Source organism: Siphateles boraxobius, unplaced genomic scaffold (genome assembly GCF_051911475.1).
Source record: "Siphateles boraxobius isolate OS27281-9 unplaced genomic scaffold, OSU_SipBor_1 33, whole genome shotgun sequence".
In the NCBI taxonomy this organism is placed as follows: Eukaryota; Metazoa; Chordata; class Actinopteri; order Cypriniformes; family Leuciscidae; genus Siphateles; species Siphateles boraxobius.
In genome coordinates, this window is record NW_027508953.1 from 6,005,016 (window position 1) to 6,032,023 (window position 27,008).

At 41.2% G+C, this 27,008-nt stretch overlaps 2 protein-coding genes across 3 annotated transcripts in view; both read left to right on the forward strand.

Moving 5' to 3' along the window:
* LOC143701675 (nuclear GTPase SLIP-GC-like) overlaps positions 1–4,277 on the forward strand; it is a 95,756-nt gene extending 91,479 nt beyond the window's left edge. The window contains exon 18 of the mRNA XM_077195188.1: positions 4,147–4,277. Coding sequence (XP_077051303.1) covers positions 4,147–4,205 — 59 coding nt within the window. The 3' untranslated portion in view covers positions 4,206–4,277. The remainder of the gene's footprint in view (positions 1–4,146) is intronic.
* Positions 4,278–8,194: 3,917 nt separating this feature from the next.
* Positions 8,195–27,008, forward strand: part of LOC143701661 (uncharacterized) — a 29,191-nt gene continuing 10,377 nt past the window's right edge. Inside the window, exons 1-2 of one of the 2 annotated variants that reach the window (XM_077195153.1) lie at positions 8,195–8,260; positions 10,026–10,077. The gene's annotated coding sequence lies outside the window, so the exon portion shown is untranslated. Of the gene's footprint in view, positions 8,261–9,794; positions 10,078–27,008 lie in introns of those variants that run through there. The other variant, XM_077195152.1, reaches the window with a different exon arrangement.

The following is a 27,008-nucleotide window of genomic DNA, read 5'->3' on the forward strand; positions in this document are numbered from 1 at the left end:
GGACAAGAATCCATGAACCGCATGAACAGCCTAGACCATTTTCTAAGGCTGAATGATGTCTATATGTAAAAAAAAACATACTATAGAATAGTGCCGTTGTGAATTCACAAAGGCTGCTATTCAATTAAATAAAATATATGCCTTGTGGGCTTATATACAGTATATATATAGTATACAGTATATATATGTATGCGCTTAAATTATTTGCAGGTTAAAGGGTTAGTTCACCCAAAAATTTAAATTACCCCATGATTTACTCACCCTCAAGTCATCCTAGGTGTATATGACATTCTTCTTTCAGACGAATACAATCGCAGTTATTATTAAAAAATGTCCTGGCTCTTCCAAGCTTTATTGGGACCAGGTGAAAAGTGCAAGCAAATTAATTTCAGTGAATGGCTGTTTATGTTTTGAAGTCCATCAAAGTGCATCCATCCATCCATCATAAAAGTGCTCCACACGGCTCTGGGGGGTTAATAAAGGCCTTCTGAAGAGAAGCGATGTGTTTGTGCTTTATCGACTAAAATAACTATCTTCCGGCAGATGGCCGTACGCATCGATTTACGGTGGAATAGTAACCCCTGACCTGATGCACAACGTAATGACGAACGCGGAAGCGCAGAGGATAGAGCAAAACAACGGTCACGAATTAGAAGTCTAAAACGACAATTTTTAAAGAGAAATGTAGGAGGAGCTTGAGTTTGTTACCCAGCCCTGTTTGTTTGAACTGCGAGAGGAGTCTAAAGTTACGATACTCCTACATCCTACGTCATATATACTCTTGTGGCGTAAGTCGACTTGCGTAGAATGCGTTCGGCCGTCTGGCGGAAGCTAGTTATTTTAGCCGATAAAGTTTTAAACATGGATATTTTTCTTACACGAACACATCGCTTACTTCAGAAGGCCTTTATTAACCCAAGCAGAGCCGTGTGGATTACTTTTATCATGGATGGATGTTTTTTTATGGCACATAAAAATATATTAAGTAGTTAATTCCCGACACCCTTATGACACCGCTGTTCCATCACACACCGTTGGTGTTTCTGGGGTCAGTGGTTTCCAGCGAAATGTTAAATATTCAGTTACTCCCTGCCATTCCCCAGGACACGGGACATTTAGCATACCCCCATAAACATTATTGTCCAAATTAGGACCCCTTTCTGAGAAGTTGGCGGTGTGGAAACTACTGCCAAACTTATCTCCTTGGGTTTTAAGAAGCATAGGAAAAGGCTACAGAATACAATTTGCACACCATTCTCCGCGTTTCAACGGGTTGGTCTCCGCTACTGTCAATCCGGAACAGGGGCACTTGCTTATTACAAGAGCTGCAAGTCTGCTGGCCAAAGGGCCATAAGACATGTTCCCCTCCCAGACAGACTGTCAGGTTATTACAGCCACTATTTTCTAGTTCCCAAAAAAGATGGAGGGTTGTGTCCATTTTCAGACCTTCGTGGTCTGAACCGTTATCTCAGAATATTCAAGTTCATTCTATTTATAGCCTCTGATGTGCGCATTCCGATAACGTCATCATCAGAGGTTATTTCAGACACATTCTTTGGCATGTTTGCCCATAGTGCTTAAGTCAAGCGCATCATCTCGTTCCCACTTTTTCAGGGAACATTTTACAGTCAAGTAACCCAAGACATTTCCCATAATTTATCTTTGGTTGCATTGTCATGATTTCCTAATTTGGATTATGATCAAAGTTTGAGTAAGTTTGCATGTTCTGGGAATTTGGTTATTGAAAATTTAACATTTTAATTTAACTTTAATTTAACTAAAATTAATCAATTCAATGAAATGACTTAAAGACTTAAAAGTTAATTTCGTTGAACGATATTCAAAGATCCAAGTAAAATGATCCAATCTTAGATTTCCTGCCTGTAATTATTGCATCAGATTATTTCTCAAGGATTACAACAATGTTGTGTAAACTTTTTATTAAATTCAACTATTTTGTTCCCTCTTGGCTTCAGAGTAAGTGGAAAAACAGGTAAGTCACTGCAGGAGGCGATTGATAAGTTCAGTATCAGCCACAGTGTCTCTACTCATTCCAGATCTTCCATGTTACGTCACATTCAGAAATTCATTAAAACAGAGGTGAGTTTAGTTGTCCGTAATCTGGCCCTTGTCCTCTGTCTGTCTTTACTTCCATTGAAGAATATGCAAATATTTTTGTTTCTTTCAATTAAACAGACTGTTTTTATAAACCATATCATGTTGAAATGTACATAAGTGAGCAGAGTCCTTGATATAGATATAGATAGATAGATACAGTATCTATCTATCTATCTATCTATCTATCTATCTATCTATCTATCTATCTATCTATCTATCTATCTATCTATCTATCTATCTATCGTTTAATTTGTGGCTTTTCCCCCCTTTTTGAAAGGAAACTAAACTGAAGGGATCGCTCAACAGAGAGATTATTGATATAAAGCAGAAGATCTACTCATCAATCCAAGAAACTATTAAGAATGAAATGGCTTCTTGCTATGAAGGTAAGTTGGCATTAAAAGTTGTAATTAATCACAAACTATTTTTTTTCTTGAAAACAATTATTTTAAACACTAGCTCTTTTTTATGTGAAGTAAAAAGGAGGAATACAAATAATCACTACAAGAAACACAAACCCAGAAATCATGTCTGTGACTAGTACAGTGACTTGTGATGTAATGTGAATGTTCTGTTTTATTGTCATTGAGTTTTGGTTTTCCCTGTCTGCCTATTCGTTTCTGTAGTATGTGCTAGTTCCCTTGTTTACTGATTTCTTTCATCTGTCAATCATGTCTCCCTACTGTATGTATTTAAGCCCTGAGTTTCATTCTGATCCTTTGTCAGGAAAACACAGGAGATAAACGAGAACACAACCACTAAACACTAATTAGTGGTTGTGTTCTCGTTTATCTCCTGTGTTTTCCTGTATTCTGAGTGGATTTATTAAAGACTATTTTTGTTTCTTTGCTCCTTTGTTATGTGTTCTTTACAGCAACCATCTGTGGCAATGTCAAGATCTATTTTTATAATTTAAGTTGTTAAAGACCTGCTGCTAGGTTCAACTTAAGTGTGACCTGCTATTGCTGAATGTTACAGCAAGTGTAACCTTACTGATTTTGTGAATGCAATCATTTACACAACACAAAATAAAGTATTTGAAGGCAAAAAAGAGTTGATTTAATGCAAATACTGGTTGTTTATTTTAGAAGCTGCAGCAGTGACAGGAACCGGGTCCATGAAGAAGAGGCAAGAAATGTTAATAACCACAGTCGATAAGTTAAAACACGACATGTTCAACAAGGCAAAAATGGAAATGCTTAAAAGGTTCAATAACTTAAAGGTAGTGATCTTACATTTATTGAGACAAACATGTATTATTTTTTACAATGACTAAACTGAATCTTCTTTGGTTCTTTGTAAAGCTGCACATAAAAGATTATCTTGAATCCGGTCTAAAGAGATCAATGGAACTCTCACAGTCACAAACCAGCAATATCAAATTGATAGGTAAGAGAGAATATCATCCTACTACAACACAGAAGAAACAAGTAAAGAAATATATATATATATATATATATATATATATATTGTTGTGGAAATTTTAATAGTCATTGATCCCAAACAGGTATCATAAGAGAAAGAACCTATTCAATGTATAAAAGTATATGTGTGTACGTGCTTGTGCGTGACTTTTCAGGAACATATGGGACAGGACCTCTGACCCTAGGGACGGTCAGTTTTGGCCAGTTTATTTCAGTACCAGTTTGTGTCTTAAAGTAGAAACTGAACAGCAGTAAGGACCTTATCTGAGTGGGTGAAAGGTACAGCGGGTGAGGAGGAACCTTGAAAAGAGTATAAAGGCTGTCTTATATCTTCCTGTTGTGTGTCACTCTCTTGCACAGCGTAACTTCTGTGTACTAGACTGGACCTATTCTTGCAAGAATAAATACTTTTCTTTTTATTAATTTGACTCTGAGTGTCTCTTACGCAGTGATGATGTTTAACAGAATTTTTTGCCACAACAATATATATATATATATATATATATATACTTGTTATTCCCAATCACTAACTCATCTTAATAATCTCAACCACTCAGTCATGAATGAACAAAATTAACAACATCCTGTATTATGGCTTTTCTAGATGTTTCCAGAGAGACCGAACAGCTAGCGAGACTGTCAGGACAACTGGAGAGACTGTAGCACAAGAGAAATGGCACAATCAACAGAGGAAACAAATACATTAAAATACAACACACTTTTAATTAATGTTTTACAACAAATGTTATCTTTTTTTATTTATTTTTCGAGAAGTTCTTTCACGTGTTCCTTTGCACATAAAATCTTTAGGTTAAGCGATTTGGGTTGCTGTCCGCAGTGGAGGGGCTTGAGGAAGCAGCTTCTTGTTTTACTGTACTTTTGATCAAATAAATGCAGCCATGGTGAGCATAAGAGACTTCTTTTAAAATCATTAAAATAAAATCCAATCCCAAACTTTTGAACGGTATTATAATGCATACAGTCATGGTCAGAATTATTGGCACCCTTGGTAAATATGAACAAAATATTTATTTAAAAAATCACAAAAATCTAAACTTTCATTGAATAAAAATAAAAATAAAATATGTGGAAAAAACTCTGTTTCTCTCTAATTCACATTGGCCACAATTGATGGCACCCTTTTTTTCAATACTTTTTACAACCTCATTTTGCTAAGATAACAGCTCTTGAGTCTTCACCTAATCCCTGTGGAGTTTGGAGAACACCTGACAAGAGATCAGAGATCATTCATCCATACAGAATCTCTCCAGATCCTTCAAATTCCTGGTTCCATGTTGGTGACTCTCCTCTTCAGTTCACCCCACTAATTTTGGTTTAGGTTTTTGTTTGTTTTGGATCATTTTCCTGATGGAAGATCCAAGCATTTCTAGCAGAGGCTGTCAAGTTTTGATTTGATAGAATCCACAATGCCATGTATCAAAAATAAGATGTCCAGGACCTCAAGCAGAAACATAGCCCCACAACATTAAATATCCAGCAGTATATTTAAACATAAACATGGGGAACATTTTATCCCTGTTTGTATCAAAACCAACTTGTGAGTTTGCTGCCAAAAAGCTATTTTTGTAGTTTCATCTGACCATAGAAGCCCGTCCCAGTTGAAGTTCCAGTAAAGTGGAACGGAATAGGCTGGAGTCAATTTGTCTTGAAACCCTCCCATACAACATGTGGTGATGTAGGGGCTATCTGATTTTTTTTAGGCTTTCTGACACCAAGACTCAACTAATTTCTGCAATTCACGATGCAGCTCTTAACCTTGAAGAGTCTTTAGCCACTCAAATACATCACACATCCTCTTCCAGATTTGTATCATCTTTAGTTGATTGGAACTGTTTAATTATCTCCCTGATGGTGGAAATGGGAATTTTCAATTCTTTAGCTATTGTCTTACAGCCACTTTTTCTATTTTGTGAAGCTCAACCTCTTTTTGCTGCACAGCAGAACTATATTCTTTGGCTTTATCCATTGTGATGAATGGTTAAGGGAATTCAGCCCAGGCTCAATGGAAAAATGTGGGCCTACCTATATACTAGGGGTGGAGCCGAACCCGAATACGGTATTCGGAAAGGCACAAATAACGTGTTTTTTACGAATACTTATTTCGAACAAATACTTTAGAAAATATTTGTATTCGGGAACAAGAAAAACTTTATATCAAAAAGCTGCGTTTCCTCACGAGACCGCAGTGCGCGAGTGAGAAGAAAAACTTTATATCAAAAAGCTGCGTTTCCTCACGAGACCGCAGTGCGCGAGTGAGTGAGTGACGTTCAGGAAGAGGTGACTGACACAGGCTGCTCCACACAGCAACAGAGAGGGCTCGGCTGAGCGAAAAAACACTTAACTGCATTACTATTTTTGTTGAATAGATTTTTGTACCTTAACTGGGTTCCGGAGGCAGTTTATAACTTTCTGGAAGTGGAGTTTGATCGGGAGATTATTTCATTACGCTGCATTATTGACGTCTGCAGCCGGGTGCTCTCATGTTCGCTCTGTTTACGTAGCTCTGTTAGCTCCGTAATTATTTGTTTTTATTACATGGCTTGGTTGAATTCTAATGTAGAATGCGGTCTGTTATTTCCATGGTTATTTCTTAATAACAGACCGCTGCTAAGTATAACACACCGTTGCCACGAAAAACAGAGCGTTGCCATGGATTCTAAACGTAGAGACGGAACGGACTATTTTTTTTTAGCGGAAGCAATACAATAGTTTTTAAATCAATAAACTCCTTTTTAAATCAATATTTTGAGTCAAATTATTGATTTATTTGGTAGGTAGCCATGTAGTAAAAGGGATAATGTATAGCGAGGTGGTTGTTATAGCGAGTACAAACCCTTCAGGCTGATTTAAGACCCCTCCGCTTCGCGTCAGGCTCATAATCAACCGCCTCGCTATACATTATCCCTTACTTATTCTGTCTGTTCAGCGTCCTCCAACAAGGACGGGTGGTGGTGGGATTCATAATGTTCACAATGGTATTTTATTAGTTGTTGGTTTAACCATGGATGAGGTAATGGCTGTTATGTTATTTTCTTTTCAATGACGTTCCTTGGTAGGCTACATGTTCATTGCTGGATTTATATAATTAAAGAATACTTACACTATAACGTAAATTAGAAGTGTAACGCAAAAAAACTAGATTTTTACGCCTATTTTGGATTTTACTCGAATACAAATACAAATACTTTTTCCCCCTCAACAAATACAAATAAAGATACAAATACCGGGTGCTTTGCACACCCCTACTATATACCAACATTTCTGCAAAATTATATTACGTTGCGTCATGCATGTTTAGTGTCAAAGCGACAATTTCAAAGCGAAATGTTCAGTGATTGTCGCTAAAAGCATGTTCAGTTTGATCTGAAACAGATGAATGTGCTATCTGGCAACGTTTTATTATATTGTTTTTTGCACATCATACCAGGTTTGACATCGATCAATCATTACAGGTCCCCACATGTCTCATGATTAATCTGTTCAAACATTTATGTTTAAGTGTTGAATGTTCAACCTATAGTATCAAAGCGAATCCACAAAGGCTATAAATCAGCTAGGGATGGACAACTTCGGTCCTGTAGTGCCGCTGTCTTGCAAATTTTAGTTCCAAACCCAACACACCTGAACAAGCTAATCAATGTCTTCAGGATTATTAATGCCGCATTCTCGCTATTTTGTAATTACCGTAGTCTCAAGATGACAACACATTACGTTATTTGGAGCTGTTCACATCCTCGGACTGCAGATAAGTGGTGTGTTCGACTTGAAACGGTGCTGCGCAAACCGATCGGTGGCTGTCAAGCTCCAGGAAAAATAAAATAAAACAATTTTATTAACTAACATGTCTAATTCAAAATTAATTCATTTAAATTAATGCAAAAATATGCTAGAGGCAAGTTTAATTTTCTGGGTAAAAAAATCTCACAATTATTCTCGCAATTATCTCTGCTATTTAGTTCAGCTCAAAAATTGACACATCAATTGGCCAGTAATCTTAAACATTAGTCTTAAAACATTCTCAGTTACCTCAGAAATGTAACAGCGTGATAACAGACCTGACGCCTTTACCTACATGCAATAATGATGTTTGATTGTTTAATGCATTAATGCAGATTTGATCATCTCCACTTCAGGACAAACAGACCTACAAAGAGCACTATTTGCTTTCACTTAATGTTCTGTCAAAAACATTCCAAACACTATCATAGCAATTTCTTCCTGCCTATCATCCGCCATGTTTATTCTAAAGTCTCAATAAATTTTGCGAGATTTCCTGTGTTCATAGCCCGAACTCTGGTTGAAAATCTGTTCTTGTGTGCTGTGTTGTCTTCTTCACACACAATAGGAGCAAAACTGTTAAATCTAGGAGTTTTTGTCCTAATGTTTGTGGTCTCTCACATTTTGAAAATCGTATAAGGTTTTAAATGTGTTGGTGTGGCCCCAGCATAACGCACCAACAAGTCCTCACCTGCAACATGTGGCTTGTTGCATACAGAGCGCATGACAAAGGAAGGGATAAGCCATGGTGGAGGCCTGGGGGATACTATGACAGGGAACAGAAACAGAAACAAACCAAACCAAAACACAATGAACAAAACATAATCCTGACAACACCCAAAGGTGAATCTGATACAAGGTCTTAGAAATTTTACTCTGCTCAACTTAACAGCTGAATTGACGACAGTCTACTGTCCCAGGTAAAAGTTAACTTTTCCTTCAAATTATTATGATGCTTAGTTCTGTAAAATGTAAAAGGTTTAAATAACATATAAAATGATGATGCTTAAAGTTAACTAAAATCTAAAGCTTAGTTTACGTCCAAAATGTATTTTGTTATTTTTTTGACTAAAAACAATCCAAAGAAAAATACATAATAGTCTTGTTGTTTAATTTATCTTACAAACATTTGACTAAGCAAGAAAGGCAGCCATGTAGTGTTTTAAAAAGCCATTATTAAAAGAACTGTAATATTAACAACCACAACTGAAGTTTATTATTATTAAGTGCACTATTATTATTATTTCTTTTTTTTTCATATCTGCAACGTGATCTCGTGAGAACTCTTTACTTAAAGTATGGATCTTCCACACATACAATTACTTTTATGTTTGGACTTACAATTATTTAGTGATGTTTGGACAGACACTAAAATGTGGCCCTGGAACACAAAACCAGTCTTAAGAAGCACTGGTATATTTGTGGGAATAGCCAACAATACATGGGTCAACATTATCATTTTTTCTTTTATGCCAAAAATCATTAGGATATTAAGTAAAGATCATGTTCCATGAAGATATGTTGTAAATTTCCTACCATAAATGTATAAAACATTTATTTTTGTGAGTGAATGCAGCACAATCGCGAACATAAATGGACAACTTTAAAGGCGATTTTCTCAATGTTTTGATTTTTTTGCACCCTCAGATTCCAGATGTTCAAATAGTTGTATCTCTGCCAAACATTGTCCTATCCTAACAAACCATACATTTATGGAAAGCTTATTTATTCAGCTTCCATGTGATGTATGAATCTCAATTTCAAAAAAATGACCCATATGACTGGTTTTGTTATTCAGGGTCACAAATATTATAATTACAAATTGACAGCATACGCAATTTAATTTATGGATAACATAATGTTAAACAAGAACACACTTTAAAGCATAAAAATGACAAAACCAGTCACATGGGTCATGAGTTCATTGTTAAACTCCAAAATTAGTTTATTTTTAACTCTTAAACAATGTCATTATTTTATTTAAAAAAGTGAATTGTTTTAGTCGAAAATATTTTAGTTTGTCTTGTATATATTTTTCATTAGATCAGATAACATTTTAAGCTGTTGGTCATGTTACAACATGCTCCTCATATGTTAAAATGTGCCCCACCTAGGCATGTTGTCACATTTCACTTAAATTTTTTCAGGGGATAATAAAGAAAAAAGTAAACACTGTAATAATGAAACAAAACCACATAATTCTATTAGACGTATGAAATGAATGTGGAACAAAATGAATACTCTAAACTCCATGTGGACTGAGAGAGACAAAAAGTTTTATGTTGTGCTCAGCTGTTCTCTAAATATTTATTTTGTTTGCTGTGGGACAATGACCTATAAAATACACTAAAAACACAGTATACAATGATCATAAAGATGTATCATTTTATTTGTGCACTGTAATCCAAATCTTCAGAAATCATGCTCTGAATGTTCATTCTTTCATCACCAATTGCAGAACAAAATCAAAGGAGCTCTGGAAACATGTAGACAACGTCAACTGACAACAATGTGACCTTTCCTTTCAGCTGTTTTTTTTTTTTTTTTCAGAAATAGAAACTTTTTTTTCTCAGCACACTTATGTAGAAATGAAAGTAAAAGTGTGGCAGGTTCAGGAAATGTAGATATATAAGGAAACAATTATCAAACCGTGCATAAGTGAAACTAGTCTTCTCAACTTGACAGCTGAATCGACGACAGTCTCCTGTTCCACACAGACTTCATCTGTAGATATAAGGTAACTTCCTTCACATTATTATGATGCTAAATTTAAAAAAAAAAATAGTTTAACAATCCAAAGATATACATAATAGTATTGTTGTTTGATTTATCCAACAAACATTTGACAAAAAATTAAAGGCACTTAAAAAATTAAGTTAAAAGCCATTATTATTATTATTTTCAAAATTAAAAAGCCATTATTAAAAGATATACCATTAAAAAACGCAACAGAAGTGTTGTATTTTATTATTATTATTTAGAATCCCTATGTATTTTACATAAAGTGTGGTGCTAACACACACATTTACTTTACATTTGGACAGACACTTATTTAGTGACGTTTCAACAGACTCTAAACGTATGATAATGAAGTATTGACAACATATTAAATTTAACTTATGGATTAGGCTATGTAATGTTAAACAAAAACACACTTTAATGTCTAAATTGAATAACATTTCTCTAATTGATTAACCATTACTTCATGTAATATTTATTGTGTTTGTTGTGGGACAATGCACTAAAAACATTTAGTTTCAATACACTAAAAACACAACATAAAATGATCATAAATATGTATGTTATTTGTGAGCTGTAATCTGAGGATGTGGTCTTGTAGCTGTCTTCCGCTTGCTTGTATGCTCTCTCTCTCCAAAAGATCTTCCACTCCTGAGAGCTCTAAAGGCCCCCTTTTATAATCACTATTGAAACACATTATCTCTACATTTACACACTTGTTGCTTCTACTTGCGTTAACATATTTACTGTTTGCGTTTCTTTTTACATTACTTGTTTACATCCCCCACACCATTACTTGTAATGGTGTGGGGGATGTTTTCTTGGCACACTTTAGGCCCATTAGTGCCAATTGGGCATCGTTTAAATGCCACGGCCTACCTGAGCATTGTTTCTGACCATGTCCATCCCTTTATGACCACCATGTACCCATCCTCTGATGGCTACTTCCAGCAGGATAATGCACCATGTCACAAAGCTCGAATAATTTCAAATTGGTTTTTTGAACATGACAATGAGTTCCCTTTCAGTCGATAACGTCGGACGTAGTCGACGCGACTGAAATGGGATCACGCTAGGGAGCCTATCATCTTCGATTACTATTGAACGAGCCAATGGAATTTGGCGTGCGTGATTTGCATCACACACTCCGCCCCCGCGGCGCGGGTATAAATACGGAAGTGGATGCACGCACTAGTTGCCTTTCGCTTCGGAGCCGTTCGTCTTTGATGTCTCTGAAGAGTGCTGTTGTGTTCAACGAGCGAGTGTGTCGGTGTCCTTGCGGGAAGACCTCTCCAGTGTTGGTGTTCTACAGCGTGGTGCAGCGGTGATCGCGAGCTTCTCAGCTCTCAACTGCTGTTTTAACAGCATCAAATTTCTACTGTTTGTTTGTGTGTTGACGGTTGGTTAGAGGGCGAGAAGTGAGTGCTTCACTGTTAGTTGAAAGACTATTCAGTGTTTGCCGCGGTCATTCCCTGTGTGCTCCGGCACTGGTGACGGTCCCATTTCCTAAAAGAGCAACACAGGTGTGAGTGCGTCTTTTTCAAGATGCCATTCCATCCGTGCGTTTCTGGGTGCGGTCTGGCACTATCCCCTTCTGACGGTCACGAAAGTTGTGTCGCATGTTTGGGCTTACAGCATGCTGAGGCAGCTTTCGTGGATGAGGCATGTTCTCACTGCGGGAACATGTCCATCTCGGTGTTGAGATCTAGACTCGCCTTCGTTAAAAGCGTTGGTGCAGTCCCCACCTCTGGGCCCCGCCCCTGTTCTTCCTCTGGGTTACCTTCCCAGAGGAGGACTGGGGTGCCGTCCAAGCTGGGTGATCTGAGGATCACAGTGAGGGGTAATCCGCCCGGCCACGCCCCGTGGGTCCCTCACTCCTCTTTCACACCGCAACCGGTGGAGCTCCCCATTGATCCCGCTGGTCCCTCTGTAATGGACGGGCCAGCCGTGTCATTTGGGGCCCCTCCAGGGGATACGTTGTCAATCGCAGCATCGGAGGGGGAGCTGAACTCTGGAGATGATGACTCGGCTGCACTGCCTCCCTCCGGGAGACCAGTGTTGCCCGAGCCAGATCCAGAGATGTCAGCTATGCTGAAAAAGGCCGCCGAGGCGGTAGGGCTCGTGTGGAACCCTCCACCGTGTCCCGAGCCGTCTCGGTTGGATGATTGGTATATCGGGGCGGGCCGTACTGGTTCTCAGTCCGCCGCCCCGGTTCCTTTCTTTCCTGAAGTGCATGAGGAGCTTACGAGGGCATGGATGGCACCTTTCTCTGCCAGAAACCGCCTGAGTAGCTCCTCCCCTCTCACTACCCTTGATGGGGGAGCGGTGAAGGGTTACGAGGCTATCCCTCCGGTGGAGCGGGCCGTTGCGATGCAGTTATGCCCAACGGCGGCCGCTTCCTGGAGGGGTGATCCTCGTCACCCCTCTAAAGCCTGTAAGTTCTCGTCCGCTCTTACGGGCAAGGCTTACAAAGCTTGTGGGCAAGCCGCTTCCTCCTTGCATGCCATGGCGTTGCTCCAGGTCCACCAGGCCCAGGCACTCATGAACATGCACGAGGGTAGTTCGGACCCTGAGCTCATGGGTGAGCTCCGCACTGCAACTGACCTCGCCCTCCGGGCGGCGAAGGTTGCAGCTCGCGCGGTGGGTTCGGCGATGTCCACACTAGTGGTCCAGGAGCGCCATCTCTGGCTCAACCTGGCCGATATGAGAGATGCGGACAAGGTTCGGTTCCTGGACTCTCCCATTTCCCAGGTTGGGTTATTCGGCGACGCTGTGGAGAACTTTGCCCAACAGTTCTCTACAGCTCAGAAGCAGACGGAGGCCATCCGGCACATCCTGCCTCGGAGGGACGCTGCCGCCTTCACCCGCCCCCCGAGGTCAGATCCTCCGCCTGCTCGTCGCCGAGGGCGTCCGCCTGCAGCCGCCTCAGCTCCCGCCGAACCACAGCAGCAGCCTTCACCCAGGTTCCGGCGCGGAGCCAGGTGGTAAGCTCCAGCGCAAAAGAAAATGCTGAACCTGGACGGGCTCTCAGGGATGGAGGAGTTGCTTGTGGAGTGGTCGCCGATCCACTCCCTCTGGCTGGTTGGAGGGCCGGCTGGAGTTTTTTGTTATGTGTGTGTCTGTTCCGCCGCTGGCCCCTATAAAAACGGGGTCAGCGGTACCCACATATTCAGAAAAAGACCAATTTTTCTATTCCTGAGTCCCAAGTGGGCCAGTATGGCGGATGTGACCCTGTATAATAGCCTTACATCCCCCAGCTTCCCTTGGTCGCCAACAGGCAGCTTGGGGCGTTCGAGGACCCGGTCATCCGCCTTCTCACGTCCCCTGCCGCTAGTGGAGACAGGTAAGTGTTGCACTGCACACTAACACCACTATCTCTACTTTGCTGCCCCACCTCAGGCTCGGCTACCCCGCTCAGGTCAGTGATAGTAACATCACATTAGGTGTTGAGCAGACGTGCTCCTGAAAATTCAGTGATATTCTTCACACCAAGTGTTGAGCAGTGCTCCTGACTTGTGCGTGCTTATCTTATCCTGCTGGCGAAGGATTTGATATAGCCGCTCCTCCAGCCGGTAAGAAGGCCAGTTGTAAACTCGTTCTTCGTGCTACTAGGTGGTGGGTCGTGACCATCTTGGCCCAAGATTGGTCTGCAGCTTTGGCCTGAAGGACACGTGGTGTCCTTCCCCTCGAGTGCTCCAGAGCCCGTTGGGTCTTCAGGTCAACTGGAAGAGAGTAATCTCGCCCACGGGCTGAGTATCTCTTTTTCAGTTTTGAAGAGGTACTCGGTCCAACACGTCTCTCCAGTGAGAATGTGTTCAGCTGGTGTTGAAGTGAGAAAGGGTCCCACTGAAAAGTTTCAGAGGCTCCTGGGGTATACGATAGCGACAGCCTAAGTTGGCTTCCTCCGTATGTGACCGCTTCAGCGCTAGCTTTACGATCGAGTCCCGAGGTGACCGTGGCAGAGCAGCTCACCCTGTGTGACTATAGTTCATCCCGGTCTGCTGCCAAACCCTCCTCAGCAGAGGGGCCATGTACAAAGGGCGTGTTTTAACGGGGGCCTGGGCGACCCCCGACTACACGGGCATTCGTGCCTCGAGTTGTTAGACATTGCGGGTGTCACAAACTCTCCCGTCACCTCCTTCTTGGAGTCAGACGCTTCTGAGGGCGCCTTGTTCCACCCCTCCCGCTTACTCAATCGTGCCGCCATCGAGCCTCACGACAGTTATAGCCAGGGCAAGTGGAGACTCCATCCCCTGGGTCCGCTGGGTCTTGACCATTCCGGGGCCGCTCAATTGCCCCCCCGGTTTTATTTTTCCGCCAGTGTTTGGGTAAACCGAGCGGACTACCCTTGGACAAGCACTGGGTCCCAGCTGTCCCAGGGGCCCGCAGAATACGTTTAACCCCAGTGAGCCTTCTAAGAAGTGACGGCGACTCAGGGTCGCCTTGCGCTGCTCAAGTCAGTGAGATCGTCACACTTCATGTTGAGCAGAGTTGCTCCTGAAACTCAGTGAAGTTCATCGCACTCAGGTGTTGAGCAGCAATGCTCCTGTAGCTCAGTGAGTCCATCACAGGTAGCGCAGTGAATTCATCACACGCAGTGCTGAGCAGAAATGCTCCTGGTGCTCAGTGAAGTTCCTCGCACTCAAGTGTTGAGCAGAAATGCTCCTGAAGCTCAGTGAGTTTATCACACTCAGGTGTTGAGCAGTAATGCTCCTGAAGCTCAGTGAACTTGTCACACTCAAGTGCTGAGCAGAAATGCTCCTGTCGTTCAGTGAAATTCTTCGCACTCAAGTGTTGAGCAGAAATGCTCCTGAAGCTCAGTGAGTTTATCACACTCAGGTGTTGAGCAGGAATGCTCCTGAGGTTCAGTGAACTTGTCACACTCAAGTGCTGAGCAGAAATGCTCCTGTCGCTCAGTGAGGTTCTTCGTACTCAAGTGTTGAGCAGAAATGCTCCTGAAGCTCGGTGAGTTGATCACACTCAGGTGTTGAGCAGGAATGCTCCTGAAGCTCAGTGAACTTGTCACACCCCAGTGCTGAGCAGAAAACGCCTTACGCCTTTAGAAGTGGAACCTAGTCGTTGAGTGCGTCTTCTCTCCTGAGGAGATCCTGAAAGCTTTCGATCACTTCAGTGCTCTCTTTCCTGCAAAATGGGTTGCAGTAGGCTGTTTTCCTTCACCCTCAAAATGATGTTGCCTCGGTGTTTAAACGACGCTCATCGTGTTGCAGAAGTATGCAGAAGCACGTTCTGATCGTCAGGTTCCTGAGGAGCAAGGTCTTGTAAATCCTTGTGTCCCTCTTTATCCTCTTGGGCCTTGTCCCTGGTGCGACTGCACTGCAGAGACCGCCCCTGAGCCACTGCAGGCAGTGAGTTAAAAATTCTGTTATATCAGTTCTCCTGCTCGCGTGGTCTCTACTAGAGGGTAGGGACTTGCTCGCTTTCGGTCAACGTATTGTGCCTGGAGTCTGGGCCGGCTAACTCTCACAAGCTGAGACCCCGGCTCGGATTGTGCCCAAGGTTCCTACCTCTCCCGTAATAGGAGCAGGTGGTGAGCCTGCAAGCGCTGCCCTGGAGGAGGCAGATCCAGCCCTGGCTTCTCTGTCCGTTCGCTTGGACGTGTACAGAATGCAAGTCATAGACCTCAGACCAGCTCTTCAAGTATCTGTTGGAATTCAGCAGAGAGGGAAGGCTGTTTCCATGCGAGGTTGCACTTAGTGCTTGCCTTCATTTCGGCAAAGATCCGAGATGCAACATGTCCACTTAGGTGTTGAGCTCCTCTATGATGAGTGTAAAGTGCTCCGCCTGGGCGTTGACGATATACTTGGCTAAACAGATTCTAGAGTTGGGGGCTGGACGACACCTAGTTGAACCGCTGCTTCCCGTGGGATCCCTTCTCATGAAGCCAGTTTCACCGTGAGCCCGGTTCAAGTGTCGGCTTGCTGCGCCATTCCCCTCCTATGGACTGGATACGTGCGCCTTTCTACTCCAGTTGAGTTCCCTTAAAATTGAACCCTGTTGAGTTCCTCCACACCCCTCCGACGTCGGACGTGCGGAACGTCTGGTGTTAGGCCTACCACTCGTAAGCAGTGTGGAACCTGTGTTAGGCTGGGTCCATATGTTGCGGTCCCTTCGGTGATCCCATATGTGTATTCTTCCACGATACGGCTCCCTGCGGTGAGCCCGTGTCTTCCCTCGGCAGAGTCTCTCTGCCGTCACTGTCCGGTGTGTCTCCCCCCGTCTTAGGCTGGAGCCACCCCAGTGACATTCCATATGTTAGACTGCCCGGTCTCCGCCCAGTTCATATGTGTATTCTCCACGTTACCTCCCTCGGGTTGGATGTGGCTTCCGCAGCGTCCCTTCCTTCCAACGTACGGGGAACGCTTTCCCAGTGGTCCTGTAGGAACAGCAGTGACTTCCCTGGCCTAAGCCCTGTCCTTCCCCGCCTTAAGTTTGCGGGGGCATCAGGAGGCTTTGGTTTAGGCACTGGAAGGTGGCAGCGTTAGTGGCGTGTTCAATGGTTGATCCCATTTCAGTCGCGTCGACTACGTCCGACGTTATCGACTGAAAGGGAACGTCCTGGTTGCGTATGCAACCCACCGTTCCCTGAAGGAGGGAACGGAGGACGTAGTCCCCTTGCCACTACCGCTGGACCACCGCTGACCCCGGGTTACTCTCGGCTCCTCAGAGAAAAGCAACTAGTGCGTGCATCCACTTCCGTATTTATACCCGCGCCGCGGGGGCGGAGTGTGTGATGCAAATCACGCACGCCAAATTCCATTGGCTCGTTCAATAGTAATCGAAGATGATAGGCTCCCTAGCGTGATCCCATTTCAGTCGCGTCGACTACGTCCTCCGTTCCCTCCTTCAGGGAACGGTGGGTTGCATACGCAACCAGGACGTTCACTGTACTAAAATGGCCTCCACAGTCACCAGATCTCAACCCAATAGAGCATCTTTGGGATGTGGTGGAACGGGAGCTTCGTGCCCTGGATGTGCATCCCACAAATCTCCATCAACTGCAAGATGCTATCCTATCAATATGGGCCAACATTTCTAAAGAATGCTGCACCTTGTTGAATCAATGCCACGTAGAATTAAGGTAGTTCTGAAGGCGAAAGGGGGTCAAACACAGTATTAGTATGGTGTTCCTAATAATCCTTTAGGTGAGTGTACATCTTGCTTTCAGTGTACAAATTGTATGTGTGCCATAAATTGTGCCAATGAGGTCAAAGAAATATACTAATCTTTTCAATATGTTTCAATCCCCGTTTCAAAATGAGTCTCGGGGATAGAGCAAAAACGTAACAAGACGAAAGGAGAGACCACACAGAGCTTCTCATTCCCAGTCCCAGTACTAAAGAACACCATCAACCACTAGATCCTGCTGCAAGTTTGGTTTATTAAGTACAGAAATAATGACAAGAACACAAAAAGGCTTCAATGAGGGGATATAGCCAAAATAACAAACAAAACAGTGTTTAACCCAATTTTAGATCTAACTTACCCAACAAAGAACAGAACAGACTTTTTCTTTTCACAAAGAAAATAAAAAGCATAACAAAAAGACAATAGCACTTCCTTACTTGCGCTGAAAAACAGGAGAAAACAATTAACAAAAGAAAAGTTGTGCCCTCCTCCCTACAAATTATAAATAAAGTAGCCTATTCAATGTAACAAAAGAATAAATAAAGAACTAAGTGAGACAGCAATATTGAGAGTTTACACTCTAGCAGGAGCACAACAACAGTACTAACTGGAACTCTATCGCAGGTTTTTGCATCTAACACTAAGTAACTGTTAGTAAATCAAAAATAAACAAATAGCAACAATTGTCTGGTGCTGCAGAGAAGGCTCATGTGGTGCAAGAGAAGTGACTCTATGTATCTCCTCTCTCATCATCTGTACTTTCTTAATGGGGTTTACTGTTGGTTTCCTCCCTGAAGGAGCCTATGGGTGAAGTGCTTGTTGGCTATCAGCAAATGAGTATCAGGTGCCAGCGATCAGCCCATTAGAGCTAATGATGGCAAAATGAAGCTTTGTGAAGGCCAAGGCTTTCCTCTCAACTTTATCGTACAATATTTTTACAATCTTGTGGTCAAAAGGTGGAAAAGCTGCCTTTGCGTCCCAGACAACCCAGACGACCCAGGCTATATAATAAATCAATCTGTGCCACAAAAACCATATGGCAATAAAAGTAATTTTTAATCTAAATAAATAACAGTCTTAATGTGTCATTGTACTTACGCAATGTTTATGAAATAATTATGGAAACATTTTATAAATGGGACAAATTAACTTCTGTACTGTAGTGTTAGACTCTGGTGCTGTATTGTAGCAGTTTTTATGAATCATCAATTAGCACATGCAGCCTTATTTATAAGCTTTTGCCTTAGTTCATAGGCAAGGCTCATTTAGGCATATAATCAAAATAAATATAGGCTAAATATTATTGTGTAAGCACTGTCACATCATTGATCTCCATTGGGGAAGGTCATTCTCCTTTTTGACCAGCATTAATTCTTGTCACCACCTGTTCATCAGTGGGTTAAAAAGAGAATAAAGAAAATTACTAAGTAACACAAACACAATTCTAATATATTTAAAACTGAATAATTTTTAGACAGGTGCATCAGTAAGGGTAGGGTAGTCTATTTTATAATTTCAACCACTTTGTGTAGTTGTTTAATGTCTCTATCTCCACAGATCTCTAATGCTAGAATGGCAGCACCAGTGTGAGTGCATTTAATTTGATCGATATTGACCAACACAAATTATACAAAAATAGAGCTGGGCGATATGGCCAAAAATATCATCACAATATTTTTTTTCCATATCATACAATATCAATATTTATTACGATATTCACTTACCATTAATGGGGAAGGAAATGCTTTCAACATGTTTGTTAGAACTTGTGAACAAATTTAAAAATAAATTTTTTCGTTCATAATTAAACTCAACAGAGTAAGCTACCTTTTAATTCAGGGCCCCATGAAATCCATTTTATTTTGAAAATCCCTAAACTGACCATTGAAAAAAATAAATCAATATAGGGTACAGACTTCCGCATGCGCACACGTTACAATTTCTGGTTTGTGTATACTATAACCCTTTTTCATTTGTGCGTCACTGCCTATGAAGGAAGTGAGAGTGTGGATTCACATGAATTAATAGAGATTTGCTCAAAATTATGAGATCTATTTGCTCAAAATTATGAAGAAAATGAGAGTATGGATGCGCATGAATTAATAAAGATCTGTTTGCTCAAAATGTGGCTTTCGTTAGGGCATATCACAGCTTTATGTCCGCTTAAAAGCATTCTCTGTGACGGCCGAGAAACCGTGCAGTGAATCTTTTTTCGCCCCGTATTATTACTCTGGGTAAATGACTTATGTGGAAATCTGGCTCTACAAATATGTGTAGGATAGAATTTATGGATTGTTGTTATTTACGCTAGGTCGACCTAGTGGCCATTTATCCATTGTTCCATTTAGTATAATATAAAAATCCCCTCCAACTAATAAAATGGCCTTTGGATTCAATAAATATACTTTCTATGGATTCGGAAAAAATGTATATTTTCCAAATAGTTATTATACCCATATATATTTCTCAAGATGAATATACTATCAACATATTAAATTACTTGACAAATAAAATGTCCTGCATGATCACATTCTGTATGTAGAACATCTCCATTCAATCTATTCTTTAAAGTAATTACTTCAGCTGAGTGTTCAGACCCATGAGCAAATCATACTGAAATATCCCATTGTCAAGTCCAAAATTTAGAATCTTCTTTAGATGAGCTTCTTACATAAATATGATACAAGGTATGATACAGTATTGTAGCCCAAGAGTGGTTGCCCACTGAAGCTAAGCAGGGCTGAGCCTGGTTAGTACCTGGATGGGAGACCTCCTGAGAAAACCAGGTTGCTGCTGGAAGAGGTGTTAGTGAGGCCAGCAGGGGGTGCTCACCCTGTGGTCTGTGTGGGTCCTAACGCCCCAGTAAAGTGATGGGGACACTATACTGTCAAAGAGCACCGTCCTTCGGATGAGATGTAAAACCGAGGTCCTGACTGAGGTCTGACTGACCTGAGGTCATTAAAATCCCATGGCACTTATCGTAAAGCGTAGGGGGTGTAACCCCGGTGTCCTGACACATTCCACCCATTGGCCCTTGCCAATCATGGCCTACTAATAATCCCCATCCACTGAATTGGCTTTATAACTCTCTCTCCTCTCCACCTATAGCTGGTGTGTGGTGAGCGCACTGGCGCCGTTGTACTGTGGCTGCCATCGCATCATCCAAGTGGATGCTGCACACTGGTGGTGGTTGAGGAGAGAATCCCTGATATGATTGTAAAGCGCTTTGGGTAGTATGAAAGCCCTATATAAATGCCTCATTTATTCATTCAAAACAAAAATCCCCCCCTAAACTGTTTGGCAAAAATAAATAGAATTTTCCTTTTAATGTTATTTCTTAACCCCCTGGCATTAAATGCAACTAAAATGTCTTGTCAATCTGGTAAACGTTGAAATCAAAGCTATCGAGATCAGTCTACTGTATAACTGAGTATTACAGGGTATGGCGGATATTCTTCATCTTCATCTTTTTTCAGATGCTTGTCTAGAATCATACTGCTTTAGTAGTCATGGCCGTCATTAGCAGGCACACGTGAACGGGTCAAAGATATCTTGGATTGGTACAAAATACCTTTCAAAACAAAAACACTTGACTGCCCCCAAAACAGTACAAACCACGTCACAGGACGTAACAGTATCATGATGCACATAAGCCCTACTGTGCTACCCTGCATTGGAGACTTTTATACCGTTTTTTTTGTAATTAAAGATAATTAATGCATAAACTATTTATTTGTTCTATCATATCTATCATGTCTGTTGTCCTATTAAAAATAATAATTAATATTACAATGATAATGGAAATGAATTGTAATTGTAGTTTTTGAAATTAAGACATTATCAGATTTAACAGTAAAAGGCCTAGACTAACTGTCACAAATGATGGAGCAAGAATGAGATGAGCAAGATCTCTACGCAGCAGTAATATTATTAAATACAAACTAAAATAAATAGCAAATTACAAACAGAACCACCAGTGTACATGGGTGAAAGCAGACAACGAACAGAACAAACACAGGGTTTAAATATAAAAGCAAAGAAATTAGACACGGTGATACAACTTGGAAAACCATGGAAAAATTATTGGGTTATGACTGTAACCCTTGTTCCCTGAGAAAGGGAACGAGAACTGCGTTGAATGACACTTTGGGGGAACGCCCTTAGCGTAACGCATCTGAAGTATGAATGAAACTAATCCAATCCTGATTGGTGTTGCGTCATGACGGAACATGTGACGGGATACACGGAAGCTACAAAGGGACGCCGGCACACAACAGAGTTAGCTTCTGCGATGAAGCAAGTCACTCCCAGGCAGGGGAAGGCGTGGCGAAGGGACGCAGTTCTCGTTCCCTTTCTCAGGGAACAAGGGGTACAGTCGTAACCCGAGACGTTCCCTTTCGAGGGAACTCGAACTGCGTCGAATGACACTTTGGTGAAACGAGTACCCACTATGCCACAACACGCCCTGCCTGTCCTAGTGTGAAGCTGCTCACAGGCGCACTTAGGACAAGAGCACAAGAGTGCCAGGTGTAGATGGAATGTCCAGACTATAAAACCTAATAAAGGCATGAGGGGTGGCCCATCCTGCTGCATCGCAGACTTCCTGGATCAGGGCTCCAGAGAGGAGGGCTCTAGAGGACGCCATGCCTCTGGTTGAATGAGCCCTCACGGCCAAAGTTGAAGGCAAATTGCGCACCTGGTAGGCCATAAAAATAGCTTGGACAATCCAGTTGCTGATGGTCTGCTTGGAAGCGGGAAGCCCCTTATTTTGTGACCCGAAACACACCAGCAACTGGTCTGACTTCCGCCATGAAGAGGACCTCTGGATATATAATTTAAGAGCAGATTAAGTCTCTCCTCATCCGCCGTCACTTGAGATAGATGATGAAAAGCCTGAAGAACCGTAGGCGTGCCACATTAGATGGCACCTTAGGCAAATAGCCCGGCCCAGGATGTAAGATGGCTTTAAAGGGATAGTTCACCCAAAAATGAAAATTCTGTCATTATTTACTCACCCTCGTGTTGTTCCAACCCCGTAAGACCTTCGTTCATCTTCGGAACACGAATTAAGATATTTTTGATGAAATCTGAGAGCTGGATCACTCCTCCATAGGCTTCTTCAGGGATTGAATTTGCCGGCCTCGAAAAGTTATTAAAGATATCGTTAAAATAGTCCAAGTGACTACAGTGGCTCAATCTTAAGTTTATCAAACGACGAGAACACTTTTTGTGTTTAAAAAAAACACAAAAATAACGACTTTATTTCAACTATTCATTTCATTTTCTGTGGGCCTCGAGTCAGGTTACTAGTTTAACACCGTACGCTTCTGTTGTTGTATGTCACACGCATCACACACATGACCAGTGTCGGCCAATAGTGAGCCTACGTGTGACGAAGCTCTACGCAATTACACTAGTTTAACTGTCTAGACGCCAAAAGAGAAGGAAATTAATAGTTGAAATAAAGTCGTTATTTTTGTGTTTTTTTTTACTTGGCGCCATAGGCGCCGATTTATGTTTTCCTCCGTGTGTGCTCATGGGTGCACACCGTTTAAAAAAAAAAAAAAAAAAAAGGAACGTTTGTTAACGTTTGTTAAAAGTAAAAAAATGTTTGCATTTCAGAACCGAACGAGAAGCACAGCGCTGCGTCTATGACAACTCGAGGTAGCCTATCGCACATCGGACGAGCACTTTGTCAGTTTATGGCCAGCAATATTGTAATGTTATGTTTAAGGACATTATGGAATTAAGATAATGTCTGTAGGCTACTATGTTACGATTGTACTGTACAATTAAATACAACCGGGGGGTCCGTTAACTGAATGAATTGAGAATATCACCTGAAAATCCGATAACATCAGCAATTTTCATTCAAGCAGCTGATTTCTGTAAATGAATGTAAAATAAATGTATATTGCAGCACAGGTTGAAGTCAGTACATTAACGACGATTTGAGACAAATAAATGTAAATTTAATATAAAACTATGTAAATCGCGCTCTGTGGCACGGCAGGATTTTGAACAAGGTCCTATAGCCGTAGCTGGGCACCGCCGGTGTGTGTAAGTTACACTCATAGAGAATAATGTGTTCGAATTTTAAAAGACATGGCACTACGCGGCGCTGCGCTTCTCGTCCGGTGTGCGACCCCTTTTAGGAAATGGACAGCCGCCGACACGAACGCACACACCCATTTACTTGATAATAAAGCCGTAAAGTAGGCTATCTTTCGGACCATAGCTCAGGACAGCGCCACTTCTCACAAATACAGACAGAATTGGAGATCAAAAGTTTAACTGACACGTAACCACGATCAGAGGTGTTTTCCTCCGAGAAACGCTGTGATTGGTGGATAGGATATGGAGCAGGCGACTGACAGCGACATAACCAATCACAGTGTGACAGACGCTTCACATAGCACCAACTGCAATGTTTAATTTTAAATTAATGTAGCCTACTGGCAGTCTGGTACACACGTGGGTGCTCGGTATTTTCCGTGGGTGATCGAGCCCCGGAGCACCCACGGTATCGGCGCCTATGCTGTAGCCTGGACCAATCCAGGCACCCATGTAGAGAGCGCCTGGAGATCTCCTAACCTCCTCAGAGAAGTAATGGACAACAAAAAAAACACCTTTAGGGAATGGTTCTTGGCCTCAGCCAACTCCAGTGGTTCGAAGGGGGCCTCGGCCAACCCTTCGAGAACCACCGCCAGGTCCCATGTGGGAACCCAAGTCACAGAATCTTTATTGCAGAGTAGACCCGTAATCAACGAGCTGCCTTGGCAAATGCGAGATCTGAGCCACTATAGATTCTATATTGCAATTTCTTTTTTCTTGCAGACCTTTATTTAGGACAATTCTTATGGGACAAACAACACCAAATAGGACAGACAGTTTGACACAGAGCGCTTGCTGAAGAGCAAAAAGCTAACAGCAACATCCAGATGCAGTGGAAATGGCCCTTATATATATATCTTATATATGTATATAGCAAACAGTTTGAAATATCATGAAAAATTTGAAGTTGATTACAAAATTGTGTGGATTCATTATACTTTAGTTACATTTATTTTAATTCCAATACTTCAAATGGTGGAGAATGGACTAAAGATGTGATTAAAATTATACCTAATCAGACACTGTAAATGTTAGAAGCACTTTACCCCTGCTGAAGATACTCCTTTGCAAAGATCCCAACCCTAATCTAAGCATTTGTGCACACTACAATGAACTACAAATAACAGCGCCATGTTTTCCCATTCCATTCATAGAATGACAGAGATATATGGGTAATGTAGTTGAAAGCATTTAGTAATGAAACAGTCATTTTTAAATAAATAATATCTTTAATGGACAGGTTGATATCTAAATATGTTTACTGTGCAAACCTTTATGATATATATATGAAATTTTATTTTTTTGTGTGTGAGAACTTTTAAAAAACCTTTATGCCACCTTTCCACAAATGTCTGAAAACTGTGTCCAACATTATTTAGTAAACATAGCAAGAGCAGATTTTATCCTAACCATACTTTGAGTTATAGCCATTTGAAATGTGCATTTGTGTGCTCTTCCAGGGCTGTTACTGGACCCCTGTGGAAGGGCAGTACAATCTAATTGTCTTCTTCCCCCTCTTCTTGTGCCTTACATGCCTGACATCAGTAATGTGCATGCTTCCATTTTTAATAGATGTAGGATTTTTTTTGTTTATTATGAAATAAACTCGTATGAGCCTAGTAAAATGTTGTATTCACTGTACAGAACACCACGTTCACACCATATTCAACATATTTTATTGCACTACACTTTATTGGAGGATACAGCATAAAGTTGATAAAATAACATATATTAAATAAGAAATATGAAAAACAATGGATCATCAAAATACATTTAAATCCATTCACCGCTGCTGAAACCACACAAATGAGTGCCACAGAATCCCATAGAGTCAACAATGATACAGAAAACAGATGTGATATTGCTCTTCCCTGTACATGTCTCTATCATGTTCTTATTTGTCTAAACAGTTTGTTCAGTTGTACCCTAACTGATTAAAAGAAGATGTGATCACTGATGTGGTGTTGCTTTTTCTCAACAAACAGAAAAAGAAGTCGTGACATCCCATTGCCAGATGTTCTTCAGTCCTAAATGTAAAAAAAAAAAAAAACACAAACAATTCAAATTAAGTTGTTTTAAAGGAGAGTCGGGTCAGCTTATGTTCTGCATGATTTAAAGCAGTGGTGGACTACTCTGCCATCCTCAGCATCCACTGTCCTGCAGATTTAGCTCCAACCTCAAACCCACCTGCCTATAAATGTCGTAAACCTGAAGACTTTGGTTAAAAAATGTAGGTGTGCTTGATTAAGGTTAGAGGTAAACTCCACCTCAAAAGAATACCTAAAAAGGGACTGAGTTGCCCGTTCCTGATTTAAATTTACAAAGCAGCACAGTGCATTATATTATATACACATTGAAGTATTATATATTTAATATTGCAGTAGGCTACATCATATTAGCTAAGTACAGAACAAAAACTTTTTTTATATTATCAACAGCAACCTGTTTTTAAAAGCTCTTTTAGAAAGGCATGGTCTCTTTTGAGCCTTTGTCAGTAATGCTTGATTTCTTTCAAGACAACATACTCTGAAATTCTTCCAATCCCATACATTAAAAAATACATGACGTGTTGCTGATATCATATTTTATATATTCTTACATAGGCTATATGAAATAAAATGACACAACCCTGTCTCTTTTTGTTAAATTTCAGTTTTATTGATCAATAATAGCCATTTTTAAAGTATAAGTAGCCTAAAAGGTGTAAGAAGCTATACAAGTCAAGAAATAAAGCAAGTTAAAAGATTCTGTCAAACTGAGTCAGCAGGCTACAACGTTAAAGTTAAAGCCAAAACGATTTGCCAGGGAACAAATCATAGATTAATGAGACCAAAGATCGCCCGTTAGATATAGGCTACACAAGCCGAATTGTATCTAATTTTTTACCACTAGACTAGAGACAGCCAGCGGCAAACATCAGAAAGACATGCCGAGTTAAAGCAGCACTATATAGTTTTTCAACCTTCATAATATATTTCCAAGACCCTTGAGATGGTAGATCGACTGACAATAGCTTGAATGACACGTCTGCCATAGCCTGACAGTGTCTGTATCGCTTTTACTGGCACTATGTAACTTCGGGTTTCGGGTAGTAACCCGAGCACAAAAAAAACCTACAAAATTCGACTGCTTTACGGAATACGTCACTTCCCCCAATTCCTCAGATTCTGACGTGAGAGCCCAACTGGCGTTTGATACCCGTCTGTATGTTGTTGTCATGGCCGAAGCAACAACTAAAAGGAAGAAGGCAAATGTTTTGTCAGAGGAGACTAAAAAAAGAAAAAGGGAGAGAGACAAATTAAAAGGCCGGACGAGGATCAATATTGGAGCGAGAGCAAGACAGTTTATAGACGGTGAGAGTACGCGCGCGCGACCGACTCTCTCTCTCTCTCTCTATCCTCGTTCTTTCAGTAACATCCACCCTGTCACAAGTGCAGCAGTCAGTCATCTATAAAGTGTTTATAAATTTCTTAATAAATCAGGGAGTCAGGGAGCTGACTACCGCGTGAAATGTAAACGGCTGAATAACATGGCCTGGCCATGTTACGGAATCTATCTGGTCCTCCATTTATCTTCATGAATCATTATTGCTAGTAGAGTAGCGAATTATCAATCTGGTAGCTAGTAACCTTAAACACTAACATGCTAGTTTACGCTGGTTATAATAAA